Source organism: Argentina silus (assembly GCF_951799395.1).
Source record: "Argentina silus genome assembly, chromosome: 3".
Classification (NCBI taxonomy): Eukaryota; Metazoa; Chordata; class Actinopteri; order Argentiniformes; family Argentinidae; genus Argentina; species Argentina silus.
Genome location: NC_139657.1, coordinates 17,509,841 through 17,525,619, shown reverse-complemented (window position 1 = coordinate 17,525,619; position 15,779 = coordinate 17,509,841). Strand labels below are relative to the sequence as shown.

At 43.8% G+C, this 15,779-nt stretch overlaps 3 protein-coding genes across 5 annotated transcripts; 1 reads left to right on the top strand and 2 right to left on the bottom strand.

Moving 5' to 3' along the window:
• Positions 1–143: 143 nt before the first annotated feature.
• On the bottom strand, positions 144–3,775 carry coq9 (coenzyme Q9 homolog). The gene is made up of 9 exons (XM_083665778.1): positions 3,680–3,775; positions 2,801–3,053; positions 2,541–2,676; positions 2,263–2,402; positions 1,999–2,083; positions 1,535–1,639; positions 1,048–1,203; positions 820–873; positions 144–537 (listed from the first exon to the last, which is right to left on the bottom strand). The coding sequence occupies exons 1-9, from the start codon at positions 3,735–3,737 to the stop codon at positions 502–504; spliced, it is 1,023 nt and encodes a 340-aa protein (XP_083521904.1). The 5' UTR covers positions 3,738–3,775; the 3' UTR covers positions 144–501.
• An 842-nt stretch (positions 3,776–4,617) lies between these two features.
• ciapin1 (cytokine induced apoptosis inhibitor 1) lies at positions 4,618–9,495 on the top strand. 3 transcript variants are annotated; one of them, XM_083665955.1, is made up of 10 exons: positions 4,618–4,664; positions 4,830–4,925; positions 5,698–5,860; positions 6,017–6,160; positions 6,392–6,471; positions 6,956–7,124; positions 7,242–7,318; positions 7,634–7,752; positions 7,925–8,012; positions 8,903–9,495. In XM_083665955.1, exons 2-10 carry the CDS (start codon positions 4,923–4,925, stop codon positions 9,011–9,013), a joined length of 954 nt encoding a protein of 317 aa, XP_083522081.1. In that variant the 5' UTR covers positions 4,618–4,664; positions 4,830–4,922; the 3' UTR covers positions 9,014–9,495. The 3 variants fall into 3 exon arrangements, with proteins under 3 accessions (XP_083522081.1, XP_083522079.1, XP_083522080.1); XM_083665953.1 differs by having other exon boundaries at positions 5,689–5,860; XM_083665954.1 differs by having other exon boundaries at positions 4,649–4,691; positions 5,689–5,860.
• Positions 9,496–9,568: 73 nt separating this feature from the next.
• Positions 9,569–15,725, bottom strand: prmt7 (protein arginine methyltransferase 7). The gene is made up of 17 exons (XM_083666641.1): positions 15,507–15,725; positions 14,988–15,024; positions 14,600–14,749; positions 14,251–14,359; positions 14,003–14,115; positions 13,631–13,866; positions 13,246–13,426; positions 12,839–12,966; positions 12,557–12,689; positions 12,228–12,311; positions 12,045–12,092; positions 11,869–11,958; positions 11,474–11,635; positions 10,751–10,825; positions 10,431–10,591; positions 10,176–10,272; positions 9,569–9,931 (listed from the first exon to the last, which is right to left on the bottom strand). Exons 1-17 carry the CDS (start codon positions 15,599–15,601, stop codon positions 9,773–9,775), a joined length of 2,058 nt encoding a protein of 685 aa, XP_083522767.1. The 5' UTR covers positions 15,602–15,725; the 3' UTR covers positions 9,569–9,772.
• Positions 15,726–15,779: the final 54 nt, after the last annotated feature.

Below are 15,779 nucleotides of genomic sequence, written 5' to 3'. Positions count from 1 at the left end.
TTCAACAACCCCTATGAATGGTTGAGTTATTCCTGAGATGGAAATGTTTCACGTAATACACAGATTCAGAAGTATTTGTTGTAGACATTCAGCTACACCTTTCCCCTCTACATAAACTGAAAGAAAATCACCCAAGACATTGATAACCACAGAACTGTTTAGTTTATTGAGGAAATCTCAATGGTGCCAGACACAAAAATAATCTAATACATATACATTTTTGGATCCTTTATACAAAAGGAGAAAGGGTTAGGAGTGGACATGAGTGAAAACTGTTTAAAACAAGAGGCAAGTGAACCCAACCCACTCTGTTTGCAAATGGACAGACCAGACCATGGCATAGTGAATCCTGTTTTTGTGAATAAGTGCCCAAAAGCAGGGCAACATACCAAACCCCATATGGTATTACAGGTAAGAAAAATGCCTGAGAGCTGTGAACATGTGGAGGCTGATCTGCAATGTCACATAAACACCTGACAGGCGGGGATCAGAAGGGATGATTCATCGTCGCTGGTTGACCCCGGTCAGGTTCTTCAGCTAAAAGAGAGAGAGAGAGAGAGAGAGATGAAATGTCAACACTGTCATTAAGTTAGAGTTACACCTTAAACTCAATTATCTCCCCCTCACTAATACAACTCTTCAAAGTATGAATGTACATGAAATGGGAACTAAACAAATACAGTATATGGCATTAGACCAAGAGAGAGTGAACAGTATAATGCTCATGATGTTCAATCATTTCATTGCATTAGTCTCTCTAGGAGGACCACTGTGGGTCAACTATGGGGCAAAGAAACATTTTATCTCCGTAACACTCACAGTAACTGCAGCTCCCATGAGCCCCTGCACCACTGCTTCTCCGGTGGACTGCACCTACAGGACACAATAAGACATGAACTGAGAACTGAGATTCTAGGTTGTATGCCGTCTAATAAAGAGTTTAATCTGAAAGAGGCTTTTTGAATATACTTTCTCTTGAGAATATTTTTGACCTTCATCATGAGTGACCTTACATGAGGGACTATGCGAAGGTTGAGGTGAGAGTACCTGTTTGGCTGTACCAGCCATGTTGACTACATCCTGAATACGGTTGTCGAGGAAGTTCCAGGTGTCCTCGAAGTCAGGGGAGGAGTCCTGCACCATCACAAGCTCTGTGGTATTATATATCCCTGTCAGTGCAGCACGTTTCGTGTACCAGTTTAACTGTGATGGAAATGAGACAGACATATTATACAACCACTTCCATCAAAAGAGATTATAAACATTTTCTATGAGATTGATTGACTGGTGTATGTAACACACTAATACAAGGCGTGATAAGTGAAAACAAGAGGGATTATAGCACTATATATAATAGATATAATAGGATTAAAAATTAGAGGGGAAAAATGGTGGAGTTAAGATAACAGAGTGCAGTGCAGGGAAGGTGAGTAGTAACCTTGGCAGAGGCAGGACGGACAGTATGGAGTTGTTGATGAAAGGGGGAGAGGAAGACATGGGGAGAGGGATATTTAGGTTGCGATGACCCACTCACATCTGTGGAGCGGTCTCCGGCGTAGTACCAGATATCATCCACCAGGGTGGAGAGGTGCTTCAGACTGTCTGGGATGTTGTGTGGTAGGAGCAGGATACTCATAGCCTGGAGAGAGGGGGGGAAGACAAGACTATTAAATTAGCAGAAAACGACAGATAACAGTTGCCAAAAGTCTGAGTGCGATAAGGAGACTGTCTGGAGGAATGTCTAGGAGAAATTGAAAACGTGATCAGTAGAGTGCTTCATTTGTATGTACTGCACATCTATGCACAGTTGTAATGAAGGGTTGTCTCTACTAGTGTGTCAAGATACGTTATCAAGAGGATATAATAAAATTACCTTCTCTGCCATTAGGCAGAACCTAAATAAACCAGTTCAAGGTTTAGGGATTTAAGTCATGTGGCTTAAGGTCTGGGTCACAGGTCACTGAGGTGGACTTATGGTACTGTGTCCATGGAAGGTACCTGTGGCCATGTATCAATGTACGGGGTCAACATCCTCAACCGGGTCTCTACGGCATCCCTTAGAAACACAGCCGTTTTCTTTGGTCTATAAGAACGCAAGAGATAACGGTTTAGCACCTTTTTTTTTACTGACAAACAGCAACAACAAACTATAACCGTGCAGGTAAAACATGCTCAACATTAGAAGTTCAGATTGTGTTATCACACTGATCCCTACTAATTGTGTGTATGTGTGTGTGTGTGTGTGTGAATGAATGTACTTACTCCACCTGCCCCAGCTGGACTTGGTTGTGCTGTTCTGCCATTGTCGCTGTTAGTGCTGCATTACACTGAGCGATGAAGTGCAAGACCAGGTCTCCTGCTCCATTGAACATTCCACTGGAAGCTGTTGAGAGGCCTAGGGTCTGGTTGGTACACAGAAAAATGGGCAATAATGAACTCATCCAGTACATATTAAATTCTCCCAATATCTCCATCTACATCACTGCAGTGTATCCAATTCCAAGCCACTCTTTCAGTCAGTCACTCCCTGACTCACTCACCTCAGCCCCTGCTGCAATGGCCTCAACAGACCAACCATGTAGTGGGACGAATTCCAGTGCCGCTGTAAGGATGCGTACTTGGAGTTGCTCCTCTGTCTCATACTCTTCGCCTTGTTCTCCACTCTGGTCTGTATAGCTGCAGTCACCATAGAGTGGTGCGTTACAATACAGTTGTTATGGCAATATTAACACAACATGGTAATGTTACAGTGCATTGAGTAGATGGCTATGTTGCAGTGTCAGTTGGTTTGGACCCTCACCTAGTGTTGGACTGGGGAGCCTCCTCAGCAGCAGGCTCAGATGCACAAGCTTCCTCTGAAGTTGTGTCGATTTCTTGATGAGAAGGGTGAGCTTGGTAATGCTCGTGGTAGGTTGTAGTTGAGGAGGAGGCAGAAGAGGAAGATGGGGAGGCCTGGTCGGATTTGGAGTCATCTTGAAGCCTTCGAAGAGCAGCACAGTGGAAGCCTCTTCTCAGGCCATTGCACTGGAGATTGGATGATGTTGGACCCACCACTAGAAGGAAATAATAGTCAGAGAGTAATGCTGCACCATTATAGACATGTCAAGACACTTTTGCGTGTGTGTGTAAGGCACTGTAAGTAACTTGCAGTAATGATGTCCCTCCTTTGACAGAAATAGCTAATGCAAGAGTTCTTTCCTGTACAAAAAATTATATGCAAATCTAAAATCTCTATTGATTTGAGTCACATCATTACTGTACAAATACATCTCCGAAATAGAAATGGGCATTGAACACCTTCAGGAGGACCTGGTTGGTGAACGCACTTGTTGCACAACAAAATGTAAAGAGACACGAGAACGCAGACCCCCCCCCTCCCCATCTGTCAGAAGATAAATCACCATGTCATGTTTGTTTAAAAGAAGGAGACCATATAAATTGCATTTAGGTTAACTACATGCAAATGTTTTCTTAGTTTGCTTGCAATAGAAGCCAACATTATGTAATTATGTCCTTCATGATCACCTTCTCCGACCAGTGACATTGGTTAGCTAACAAGTTAGCAAGCTTGTTGTCGTAAGAGCATGGCCTAAATAGGTCCAAAACATTACCAAAACAATTCCCTGTGCAACTGGATAGTGACTACGTGACAAAGACCAACTATCAAGCCCTAGCTCACCGCTGCCAAGCCCCCGCAGGGCCCTTCCAGCTCGTATTCCTCTTAGCAGCGCCGCCATATCCAGCTGCAACTGCGCAAAGAACTGCCGAATGTTTGTTTTTTTGACACCGGATGCGTCATTTTTACGCGACTCTAGTAGAGCGGCAGCTATTAAAAAACGTCATTGTTGTGATCTGTGTTCTCTGAGCTCTAATAAGCTCCAGCTAGCTCCATTAAGACTTCCGGTTTCGCTTATCGTCGTTTTCGCGGCTTCAAAATAAAAGCGCGAGGTAAAACATGAATGGAAAGTGATGTTATCACAATATTTTCTCTTATTTTTGCTGAAATAAGCACAATTTACGCTACAAGAAGTATATACAATTGTGAAAAAGTAATTTTGAGCTTCAAAATGTACATGTTGGTCGAATTACATTTTACACATTTTACACATGCCAATTATATGAACTGTGTAGGGCACATATAATGGAGTGTACAAAATTATATTTCAAAGATTTCAATACTTCTCTGGTACCACTTTGCTCCTCAACACTTCTAGAATGCACATCAAGTGAGTTTGAATCTAGAGCAATATCATTGCAAATGTAGTTGTAAGAGTAGAGTAATACCAGAGAAGTACTGACATCTTTGAAAAATAGCTCTGATGTGCATTCTGGAAGTGTTGAGGAGTAGTGGTACCAGAGAAGTATTGAAATCTTTGAAAAATAGCTCTGTACAGTCTGTGTCTTACACAGTCTAGATTGGGTACTCTGAGTACCCAATCCAAACCCTTCTGGGGCAATACAATATTATATAGTTATAACTGATATATATTTGTTAGGATGATTAGCATATTTGCGGTTCACTGACCCCTATTTACCATGTTTAAATTTGGGCTCTCTTATTTTGAAGAAATCCTCATTTACACACGGTTACATTGACCGGAAGTAAATGGGCGGAGTTCCAGTATTTGAGCTCAGAGAACACAGATATTGTTGTGACCGGGGAGGTGAGTTAGCATCAGCTAATCTTAACGGTAGATCAAGTACCGCTTTCCTTTATTTATATTTCGGAAAAAATAGAAAGTATATAAAATAGTTAAGCATCAGTGGTTATCATTATTTGAAACGAATTGACATTTGGAAAGCATCTGATCTTTTTTCTGTCTTTCTAGCTATCTTGCACTACTGCGTCACACCACCTGTGTTATTACGAAGAAGAGAGATTTCTCAGTATTTCATTGACTGGCTGGGAGCACTTCATAAAGATGGTGAGGTGGTAAAACAATAGTTGAAGTCGATGGCTACAGACTTTTCTGTCTAGACTTTTAGACTACAACATCCAAATGTAAAAAGTAGTAAGGCTAGTCACAAATGGGGCTACCCGCCTGCTGTCCTAGCAGCCGTATAACGTTGCTCAACCCAGACGTTTAAGGTTTCGGTGTTATCCATATCCTAGTGCCACCCGGAAAATTCAATTATCTGAAATCGTTTTTTTGTTTTTTTTAAATAAACTCCTTATTCCGTGTCTATGCTAGTTAGCTTTATCCACCGCAGCCATGAATTAGCCGAAGTTCACAGTAGTAACCGTTCTACATTGTCCTTAAGGTGCCAAATCATTACATTATGGGATGAATGTCTGTTTTGAGGGTTATGAAGTGGGACAGTATGGTGTGACCGATCCAACGGAACTACGACAATCTCAAAATAAATCGACATTCTGTATTGTTACGTGACTAGTACAAGGTCACATTTATTTTATTCCCTACCCTGTTTCTGACAGCTGACATCAGGCAGCGCTTATTCATTGGGTGGTGGAGTATACTTTTCTGTCCACGTGCGGTGTTATAACCATATGTCCCCTCTCCGCATGGGTTGGGCCTATCTCTCTCAGTCTGGGTGGAACCAGATAAGGGAGAGGAGTCATTGCAGTGTCTTGTGGTTGCTGTGGCGTCTTTGTTTTCTCTCTTGTGTTGAATTCAGATGTAGAAACATACTATTGAGTGTGTTCATTTATCTCCTGGAATGATGCAGTGTTTGCAGAAGGCCATGGGAGACATTGGCATCAAATCAGGGGACAAAGTGATGCTGGTGTGGAGCCTGCCATCTTCACCAGCAACACTGAAGGAGCTTGCAGAGAGTCTATGGGCCATTGTTGGCACAGAGGGCCAATTGTCACTGGAGAATATGGACAGACTTCTACTGTGTATGTCATTTTCCCTTGTGTGATTGGTAGTCTTCAATCAAATTACTGTGTTGACATGTCAGATAGGCTATACCTTGGTAAAAAGACATGATTACCAATTATGTCACTGAATATTGAATTGGTCACTAAAAGGTCTGTCCTCTCTCCTCTTCTCAGCCTCACATGTAGCATCAAGCTATGACTGGGTCCTCTCCAGTCTTATCTCTGATAGCTCGACCGTCCACAACTGGGACACGCTAACAGAGATTGCCAGAGTCATCAAGCCTGGCGGGAAACTAGTGCTGGAGGAAGCAGTTACAGGTGGTGTATGTGTGTGTGTGTGTGTGTGTGTGTGTGTGTGTGTGTGGGGGGGGGGGGCGGCGGCGTGTTGGCATGGGCAGGAACAGACTGATTACAAAAGAGTTGTAAACAAGAATGCATTTAATAACTTGGGGAAACAATGTATTGTGTGCCCTGGTCATTGTACATCTTCTACATGGTAGGCATGATGTTAGAAGTCCGATTCAAGAAACATCTGTCCTCTTTCTGTAGGAACCGAGGACCAGATTGTGAGGACAGCTGAGAAGCTGATGTCAGCCCTAAAGTTGTCTGGCCTGGTGTCTGTCACAGAGGTGAGTATCCTATAGTGCCGTCCGGAGTGTTCTGTAGGAAAGAGTGGTGCCAATGAAGCCATATATTTCCTTTACATTATACCAATAGAGCATGTCATTGGTAAATCAGGAGGTTTAACAAGGAAGCTATATGAAACTACTTGAAGCTCATTGGTGCCACCCTTCTAATATAACACTCATGTGAAAAATAGCTCTGTACAGTCCATTATATGTGTCCTACACAGTCTAGATTGGGTACTCTGAGGCGTATGGCCGCAGTAAATAGCCAGCAACATTTGCAATGACATTGCTCTAGATTCAAACTCACCTGATGTGCATGTGTTCACAAAGTGTCTCAGAGTAGGAGTACTTACCAAGGATCAGGTCCCCACCTGTCCATATAACCTTATTCATTATGATCTAAAAGGGAAACCTGGCAGGGACAAGTCCCTCCAGATACAGTAGCTCATTCCTGCATCATTGTACTATCTCTTCTCATTGTCAGGTCAGTAAAGGAGCCCTGAGCCCAGAGGCAGTATCCGCTCTCAGGTCTAACACAGGCTTCCAGGGGAACACCCTGTCCAGGGTCCGCATGTGTGCCTCCAAACCCAGTTATGAGGTGGGCTCCTCCAGCCAACTCAAGCTGTCCTTTGGGAAAAAGACCCCCAAACCAGGTGGGTACTGTAGTAACCCATCTTTTACCATTTCAAATTGATTTGTCATGCTCCTCCAGTCTCTAAATATGTGTTTCTTCATGATGGTTTATCGTCACACTTCTATGTTTTCTTCAGTGGAGAAACCTACTCTTGACCCCAGCGCTGCCAAGATGTGGACCCTGTCAGCCAATGACATGGGTGATGACGATGTGGTGAGTGTGAGAGTGTGAGTGTGACACGGAAGCCACACCGACCGTGCGTATGCCAACGTGACAAGCGTGTGCGAATGCTGAACGTTTAGGTTGTCCACATCAGACACGCAGGAGAAAACGACTAAACCAACTCTGTGGGCAGGTCATGTGGTAACTTTGCACCTTTTTCCGTCCCTCCCACTATTTTTCAATAGTACATGGACGGCATGTGTGTGTGTCTTTGTGTGTATATCTACTATATCTGTGTCTATGTCTGAATTTCTTGCACTAGATGCAGACTTTCAATAAATCCCCCTCCTGTCATTTTCTCCTCAGGACCTGGTCGACTCCGATGCTCTGTTGGATGCTGATGACCTGAAGAAGCCAGACCCCGCCTCCCTCAAAGCTGTCTGTGGAGATGGAGCTGCCAAGAAGAAGAAAGCCTGCAAGAACTGGTAGGAGGGAGGATTCTCACATCATCAAGAACATGACACTAATCGGAGCTGGAGAATCATGAACAGCAGACATGACAGTTGCACCTTTTTAGTCTTTATTGAATACCCTACATGCGGTTACATGTGTGATTATTGGCCTAATGTACTGTGCTGTGTGGCTCCCTCTATATAGCTCGTGTGGTCTTGCCGACGAGCTGGAGCAGGAGAAGGAGAGCAGTGGGGTCCAGAAGGCCACCCAAGCCAAGTCCGCCTGTGGAAGTGTGAGTTTCACCAGAGGCTACTATGGTCCTAGACATCCACCATGACACTCCATTTGTGACTCTTCGGGCCCCCTGTTTGAATACTCTCGAAATGGGACCTTCCTTCCTTGAATAAATCACTAATCTGATGTATGATTGGTGAAAGCAATGCAGTGGAAAGGTTTGCTTTGACCAATCCAATCATGTTAGGTCAGTGATTAAATCAGGGAAGAGAGGAAGGAAGAATAGGAATACAGGGAGAATGTAGTTTCAACGTATTCAAACAGGGCCCCAATCATCTCTTTTATTTCATGAAACCTTTTAACCCTTAGTCTTGAAATAAGTGACACACTTATTTCCCCTTTTTCAACTTTTTAGGGCCTGAATTCACAACAACGTTCTTAAGAAAGTTCTTCATAACTTTAGTCTTAAATAAGTCTACGATAATTTGTTGTTTTAATAATTTGTTGTTCTTTACTCTGTTCTTAAGTTTCTTCTTGAGAAAAAACAGGATTCTTGAAAGTGTTTCTTATTAAATGTTCTAAACTTCAAGATAACTCAACCCTTGTCTTAGATTCATAGCTACAGTAGGAGAGAATAAAGCTCATAAAGGCGAATTGATCATGTTTAATTTAATCTAACATGTATAATATCAATCTTTGTGTCTCCAGAAATGGTTTCTACATATTATATAATTAATTGGTTAGCTATGTGTCCTGCATTCAATATGCTAGCTAGCTGGCTCATCCACTGCTGTTAGCTGGTTGCTATGGTGGTCTTCTTAAGATATCAATTTAAGAACTTTTTAACTTTCTTAGGAAGATCACCATCAAGATATCCAGGCCCAGCTCTTTAATAACTTTGTGAGGCCAGTCCTTGATTGTTGACATGATCTTCTAACCATATTCCAGTGCTACCTTGGCGATGCCTTCCGATGTGCTAGCTGTCCGTATACTGGGATGCCGGCCTTTAAGCCAGGGGAGAAGATTATCCTGGCCAACACGCAGGTCCCTGATACCTAGAAACCTATGCTACGCCCACCACAATGTATTCTGATGTCACCTAATATACATTCCATCTGCCCTGAGTACCTCCCACTGCCTGAAGCTCACTGAGATGATAGGAATATAAAACATCTATTCATGCAAATGTGAGCAAAAAGAGAGCATTGAATGAAGGTCTAATGCACTGTTATTGCTGGTTGTAATATGTCAGTACAGTTGTCATATTTATAAGGTAATACAAGACAGGAAAATTAAGTATTTGAATATCACTGTAGACATTATGATAATGAATGCATTCATCCTCCCATCAGGCTTTTTGACCATGGTCTAATTAACTGAAAACTGCATCCCACAGTTAAGATTTCACAGACCCATATCAAGTACTATTTCAAGCTGTATGACATGACAGCTCACTGATTATCCACACAGAAATCTTGTGTATATTACTATATCTATATAGTGTTTTCTGCAAAAAAATAAAATTCTGTTAATCAATGCCACAGGTGTATTTTTGTGTGTGTAACAAACCCAGAGGAATGCTTTGTTGTTCATTCTTTCCAAGATATAGTTTATTCACCATTATCTCACTTTTCAATCTTACACACTCATCATTGCAGCAGCTATGAGAATTACTGTACTACACAGTCACAGCTGTTTTAGCATAGGAATATCATATAAAGGGCAACAACAATATAAACATTGATAAAATGTTTGTAACATAATACCACAGTATTTAGCATGACTGGATTCATGGAAAATGTTTGTCCTCTGTTAGGTTTACTGAGAAGCAACTGTGAAATCCATTTTGATGTCCCCGATGCTGGGTTCAAAGGTGAAACTGAAGGACACTGAGGCCCTTTCATCCCCTGAGCTCTCCAAAGGTTCTATGAAGAAGTACACTCCTTGTTTCCGATGGAGACTCCACTCACAAGCACCCTACAGTGAAGGGAGGAAAGGGGATAGAGTAGTAGGGAGAGGGCAAAGGTGAGAGGGGCAAGAGGAAGGTGAGGGGAGAGAGGGGGGGAAACCAGATGAGTGCATCCCATGACCAGACGAATGAGTGACTGACATTAAACAATGTGTGGTTAGGAAAATGACAAGATGTATTTACCTCAATAAAAGCTAGTTTGGCAACTGTATACTAAGTCAACGTGGGAATATTCAAACATTTGCTGCTGACCTGCTCAGTGACTGGTCTTGTCAGGCCCATGCTAACTGTGATGTCATCAGTCAGTTGGTATTCCATCCACAGGGCGACGCCATGACAACACCCGGTCCTGTACAGGAAGGAACACAGAAAAAACAACTGGTGGACACAAATACAACTTCTGCATTGTTATTACACTGCCTTCAAGCCTTATTAAAAATATTCATCATTCCAGTTTGGAACGTAATTGTCCTTGTGTGTCATGGATACAAAGAGAAGAGCCCTTACCTCATCAGTGGGACTGATCCCTGACTGCTGATTGGCTGTTGAGGGACACACTGTGTGAAGTCAAAGGACATGACCTGTCTGGGTTGGGTCAGGGCACGACAGGGGTACTCCCACAGAGGGTGGGGCTCCGCCTCACGAGACTCACGGAAATCCATAGATTTCTGAGAGGGGAAAGACGAAAGGGGGGGAGGGGAAAGGCGAGAACAGAATAAGTGGAGAGAATGCAACGGTTCAGGTGGTGAAGATGTGAGAATCCCATGACTAGATGAATGAGTGAATGAAAGATGAAGGGATGAGTATGAAAGGGATGAGATTCTAACCTGAACCATGTCATCCATGGGGCCAACATCAAAGCCTTTACATGTTCCACATGGTGCTCTTATCCTCCATAGGTCCTGAGAGAGATGGAGGGAAGGAGGGAGATGGAGTTAAAAACAAAACCGCACACGCCCTTCTACATGCATGTCGACACAATGACATTATTTCCACTATTTCAAGCATAAAAGATAATTAGAACTGACTCTTCCTGATTTGAAACAGGCACTCAGTTTGGAACATGCCCATCTCAGTTAGAATAATATAAGATGTCTTCTCAGTTAGAACAATAGATTTCTATGCTTGTAATACTGGAGATGTTTATAAGTAGTCAAACTGAGAGCCCCGTCCACTTCCACTATAGGGATTGTGCCTGTGGCCAAGTCCAGCAGTGGTTGCTCAAGAATGCGACTTTGACCAAAACAAGTGTCCAGGTGAGCCTACGACATTCCAAGTAAGTGGAAAATTAGGTACAATATTCAAAATCCTGAACTAACACTTTAATGTCATAATCTATTGCCATTACAGTATTTGCATGTTGTATTTATATCATGCAATTTTGTTAGGGTGTATTTTAGCATTTAGGAAGTTTTATTGTATATTGTGTATAATAACACTGTTGAGGCCCTGTGTGAACTAAGCATCTCATTGCTCTGCTCGCAGAGTATGTGACAATAAAGAACTTTGACTTTATAAACGTGGACGTCAAACAATAACCTTGTCTCTACCTGAAACTCCACAGCAACCATGTGGAGAGTGGCAGAACAAGGCAGGATGGTAGCGTTGGGTTGTAGCAGGCGGGCCAGGGCCGTCCGACAATACCAGAAGTACAGAGAGTGCCAGGGTAGTAGACTGGTACTGAAGTAGGGTTCTCCCATCAACACTGATATCTACAGGACCAGATCGTACAGGGAACAGAGGTTAGAGCAACACAGGTAAAGAGCAGAGACAAGGCAGACACAGTTCAGATTTAGCAGGTTTCTCCAACTGACTCAATGAATCCTGGCCCAGACCATAATCAGTTTATTATTTGACACAGATGTGTTAGCGCTGGACAGAAACGTAGTGTCTACTGTAGGCTGACATCACTGACAGCATCATCCCCATTGTTGTTGAGTTGTACCTGTTCTCCACCCAGGTCAGTACTAGACAGCTGGTCAGGTCTTATCCCCAGAACCTGGACTCCTCCTTTCAGGGAGTTAGCTTCCAGCACCTGCAGAAGCAGACAAATGTTAGCAGTTAGCTCCTGTGTGTTCATGGGGTTATAAGTTAAAGCTTTGTTCAGGAGTCTCCACTCACTTGTTCAATAACCTGCTTGGACATTCCGGAGCTTTCTAAACTGAACACCTGGAATGACACAGACAGACAGGAAATAGGGTCATTAAATACTATCCAAACAAAAAGGAGGGTGTGAAAAAGAACAAAAAGGAGTAGTAGAAAAAATAGAAGTATGAATGTGAGGTAAGGGTCAGGAGAATATACCTTCTTAGCCCCTAGCATGTGAGCGAAGACAGGAAGCAGACTCCCATCGCTGACTGCTAGACACACACTGTCTGCTTTCAACATCTTTAAAGCAGAAACACAGGAAATGAGTGCAAGTGTTATGGTGCTAAAACAAGGATGAATCAAGGATGATAATAAAATACAAAAACAACAAAAACATTTGGAACGTGACACATAGCTGGTGTATTCTCGATTTATGCAATATATTCAACATAAAACCACACGAACTGTATAGAATCACCTTATCTTTTACAGCACAGCTACATGCAGGCCCTGATCCCCAAACCCCCGGTCCGATAATAACTCACGCTGCGTAATGCGCTGGCGTAGCTGTCTGTGCGCTGGCGGTCGTTGTGCTCTCCGAAGCGTGGGCGTGTCCACACCAGGTGTGCCTGGCAGATGCAGCACGGTCGACACGTCTCTGCTTCGCTCACACCGCCCCTGAAGGACACCATTTGGAGCATATATGATATAAAATGCTGGGTGTCTGTATAACAATATTAGCACTTTTGAGTCAAATTTGGCAACTACCGCCAGGCTTGTTCATCCAAGTAGTGCAGAGTTGACAGGTGTATCACTTTAGTATTTACCCGGCTGTGTCTAGGCTGTACCAGAGGCTGTAGTCATCATGTGATACAGTAAGACTAAGCTCCTCCCCCTCCGTCACTCTCCTCTCAGCAGGAAGGAAGTAGACGCTCTGCATCCAGTGATCCCGCCACTGACCACAACACAACACAAAATGCATCCCTTTGATAACTCAGTCAACTGTACCAAGTCAATACACACCATAAACACAGGACAACACGATATCAGTGGCAGAGTAGTTTTAAACTTGCATGACGTTACAGAAAAAGAGTTACAGCATACAGCAAGCGTTTAAGTTAATTTAATCTCGGAGCCCAGAATCATTTACAGAGAGTTTCACATAGTGGGACTGGTTCATTCAACTGTATCATGTTGATGTTTATAAAACACCACCAGTGGAAGCTGCACTCACAGGAGCGTCCTTGGGTTGTGGGTAGGTCCAGCTGGGTGCGATGGAGCAGACGATGGTTCCACTGGGGTCCATGTCGATGTCCCACCAGGACAGGACCACCTGAGCCCGACCACTGGACTGGGCTGAGAAGCTGGAGGAGTGGGCCTGAGAGGCACTGCTCACAGGCTTACTGAAGTCCACACTGGGGAGAGAGAGAGAGAGAGAGAGAGAGAGAGAGAGAGAGAGAGAGAGAGGAGGAGGATAGAAAGGAGCATGTATTGCATCTGATTTCTAAGTGATAGAATTTTAAGAGAAGTTTCGATCATTTATAAAAGTATGCAAGATGAAGATAATACCAATTAAGAATGCAAGAATAGAGACCAATGTGAATCAACATTCATCTCACCTGAACATGGTGCAGAGAGGTCCTAGGGGTGTGAAGCTGTGTGGGGGCACCTGGCTGAGTTGGATGTCACACACGGAGTGTGCTCCAGCACACGTGGCCACCGCGGGCGGGGGCAACAGCCTGCGGCCAGGCCCATCCACCTCAATGGGCTGAAGCTGTGCCCAGCTCCACAGCTGCTCTGATTCTACCAGCTGGGCATACACTGTGGCACGGTGGGGTACAGCCTCACAGCCCTCCTATGGGGGGAGATCAAGGGGCTGCTTCATGCATTTGATCCAACAAACACATGTACAAACACATGTACACACACACATACACACACACATACACACTCAGTCACTCATTCAGTCACTCACACACTCTCACACTTACCTGAACCAGGTGCAGGTGAGCATGTTCATAGCTGGGTAAGGCTCCTTCTCCAATGAGCTCAGTGTCAAACAGCTCTGTAACCAGGACGTTGGCTCGAGTCTGCATGTCTCCATCTGCAGGGACAGACAACACATACCGTCTAACCATCTCATATCTAACCATCTCATTGGAACACACATACTGTAACACATGTAGCCTATTTCAGTCATAGGTAGGTGTGTGTGTGTGTGTGTGTGTGTTTCTCTGACCTGCCCCCACTGTCACTTCTGTAGAGTGTTTGTTAATTATTTTGATCTTGTCAGAGAAGCCATTCTTCTTCACGATACGCTGTGCAGCCTCTGCCATGGGCTTGAAAACCTATTCGGTCAAACAGACACATCACAGTAAGAGACATTACACAGTATAGTGTTCCTTTGTCCTTCTATCCTGTCATCGAAATGGACTGCAACGATGTGGCTATGGTGTGTATGTGTGTGTGGGTTTCAGCTAACCTAGCTCCAGACCTGCATGTTCTTTAGCCAACTCTTATGACGATTGCGTGAGAGAGAAGCTGGCTAAAAACACATGCAGTAGGTAGGAGGGAGTGGTCGTTGTCACCTCGACTGCATAGCAGTAGTCTGCCCCTGCAGTGACAGCCATCATGGAAAGCAGTCCCGTTCCAGTGCCGATGTCCAGAACTATGACCTTTTCACCCCGAGCCTTCACCCTGCTCACAGCAGCCCGGATGCCCTGGTAGTACTTCTCATTCTGTAGAGAGAGGGAGACGTTACACACAGACCTGGGTTCAAATAGCTGCACTTGATTGAGTTTGCCTGGAACCAAGGAATAAATGGAATCGTCCCCAAAGTGCAAACCCTGCACATCAGGCAGACTAAAGGAAACGCTCAACCCAGGTCTGGTTGCACATACATAATATGCAGGACTTGATGAACACTGTCTACACACACTCTGCTTCATACAAAAGGAGAGGAGGAAACCGACTCACCCTGTCGTGATCATGCAGCATATCAGCATAGCTGGACCTGAGGGGCACACAAGTGATCATGATTTGAGCTAACTGCAAACCGAGTCTGCATCACACTCGGGTTGCACACAAATACATAGACGAAAAAGCAGGTTTTTATTCAGCGATAGAGTGCGGCGGTGTGTTTTTCTGTTTATGTCTATATATATATATGTGTGCAACCTGAGTGTGATGCAGACTCAGGTTTAAGTTAGATTTGAGCAGGAATTGGCCGTCTCTACTGCTTTCTCAAAGCTGTACATAGTTGGATGATGAGTTTCCTAAATCAAAGTTGTATGTAGCAGGGCATTTTGATGACATGTCTAACGAAAGCTGTGTGTCAAGTTAAACACAGAGACAGCTAGATCGCAAACATTATTGAGAAGTAGAGATCTGTGAAGTATGTAGTCGTGCAGCGCTTTTCATAACCATTTAATTACATTATATTCATGAAGACTTTGTGATCATGGCTGAAGTTGACTATACTGCTAGCATTGCTACCTGGCTATCTCTTGATGATAGTCATACTCCTCGCTCTCTTCGACCCAGTCCAATGCGCCCGTAGTCGGGTTTGCTCTCCCACAAAACGTCTTCATCGCTACAGAAGTAATAACTAGATCGACCCTGATGGAGCTTTCTGTTTACAATGTATAGATTATATACAACGCGATATGCAAGTAATCCCCAGCTACCAATTCCGATTAATGCAGCATTGCCTCAACGGGGGCAGACATGTTTTTCCGAAACGTCACGCAACCGCCTGGTCACGTGACC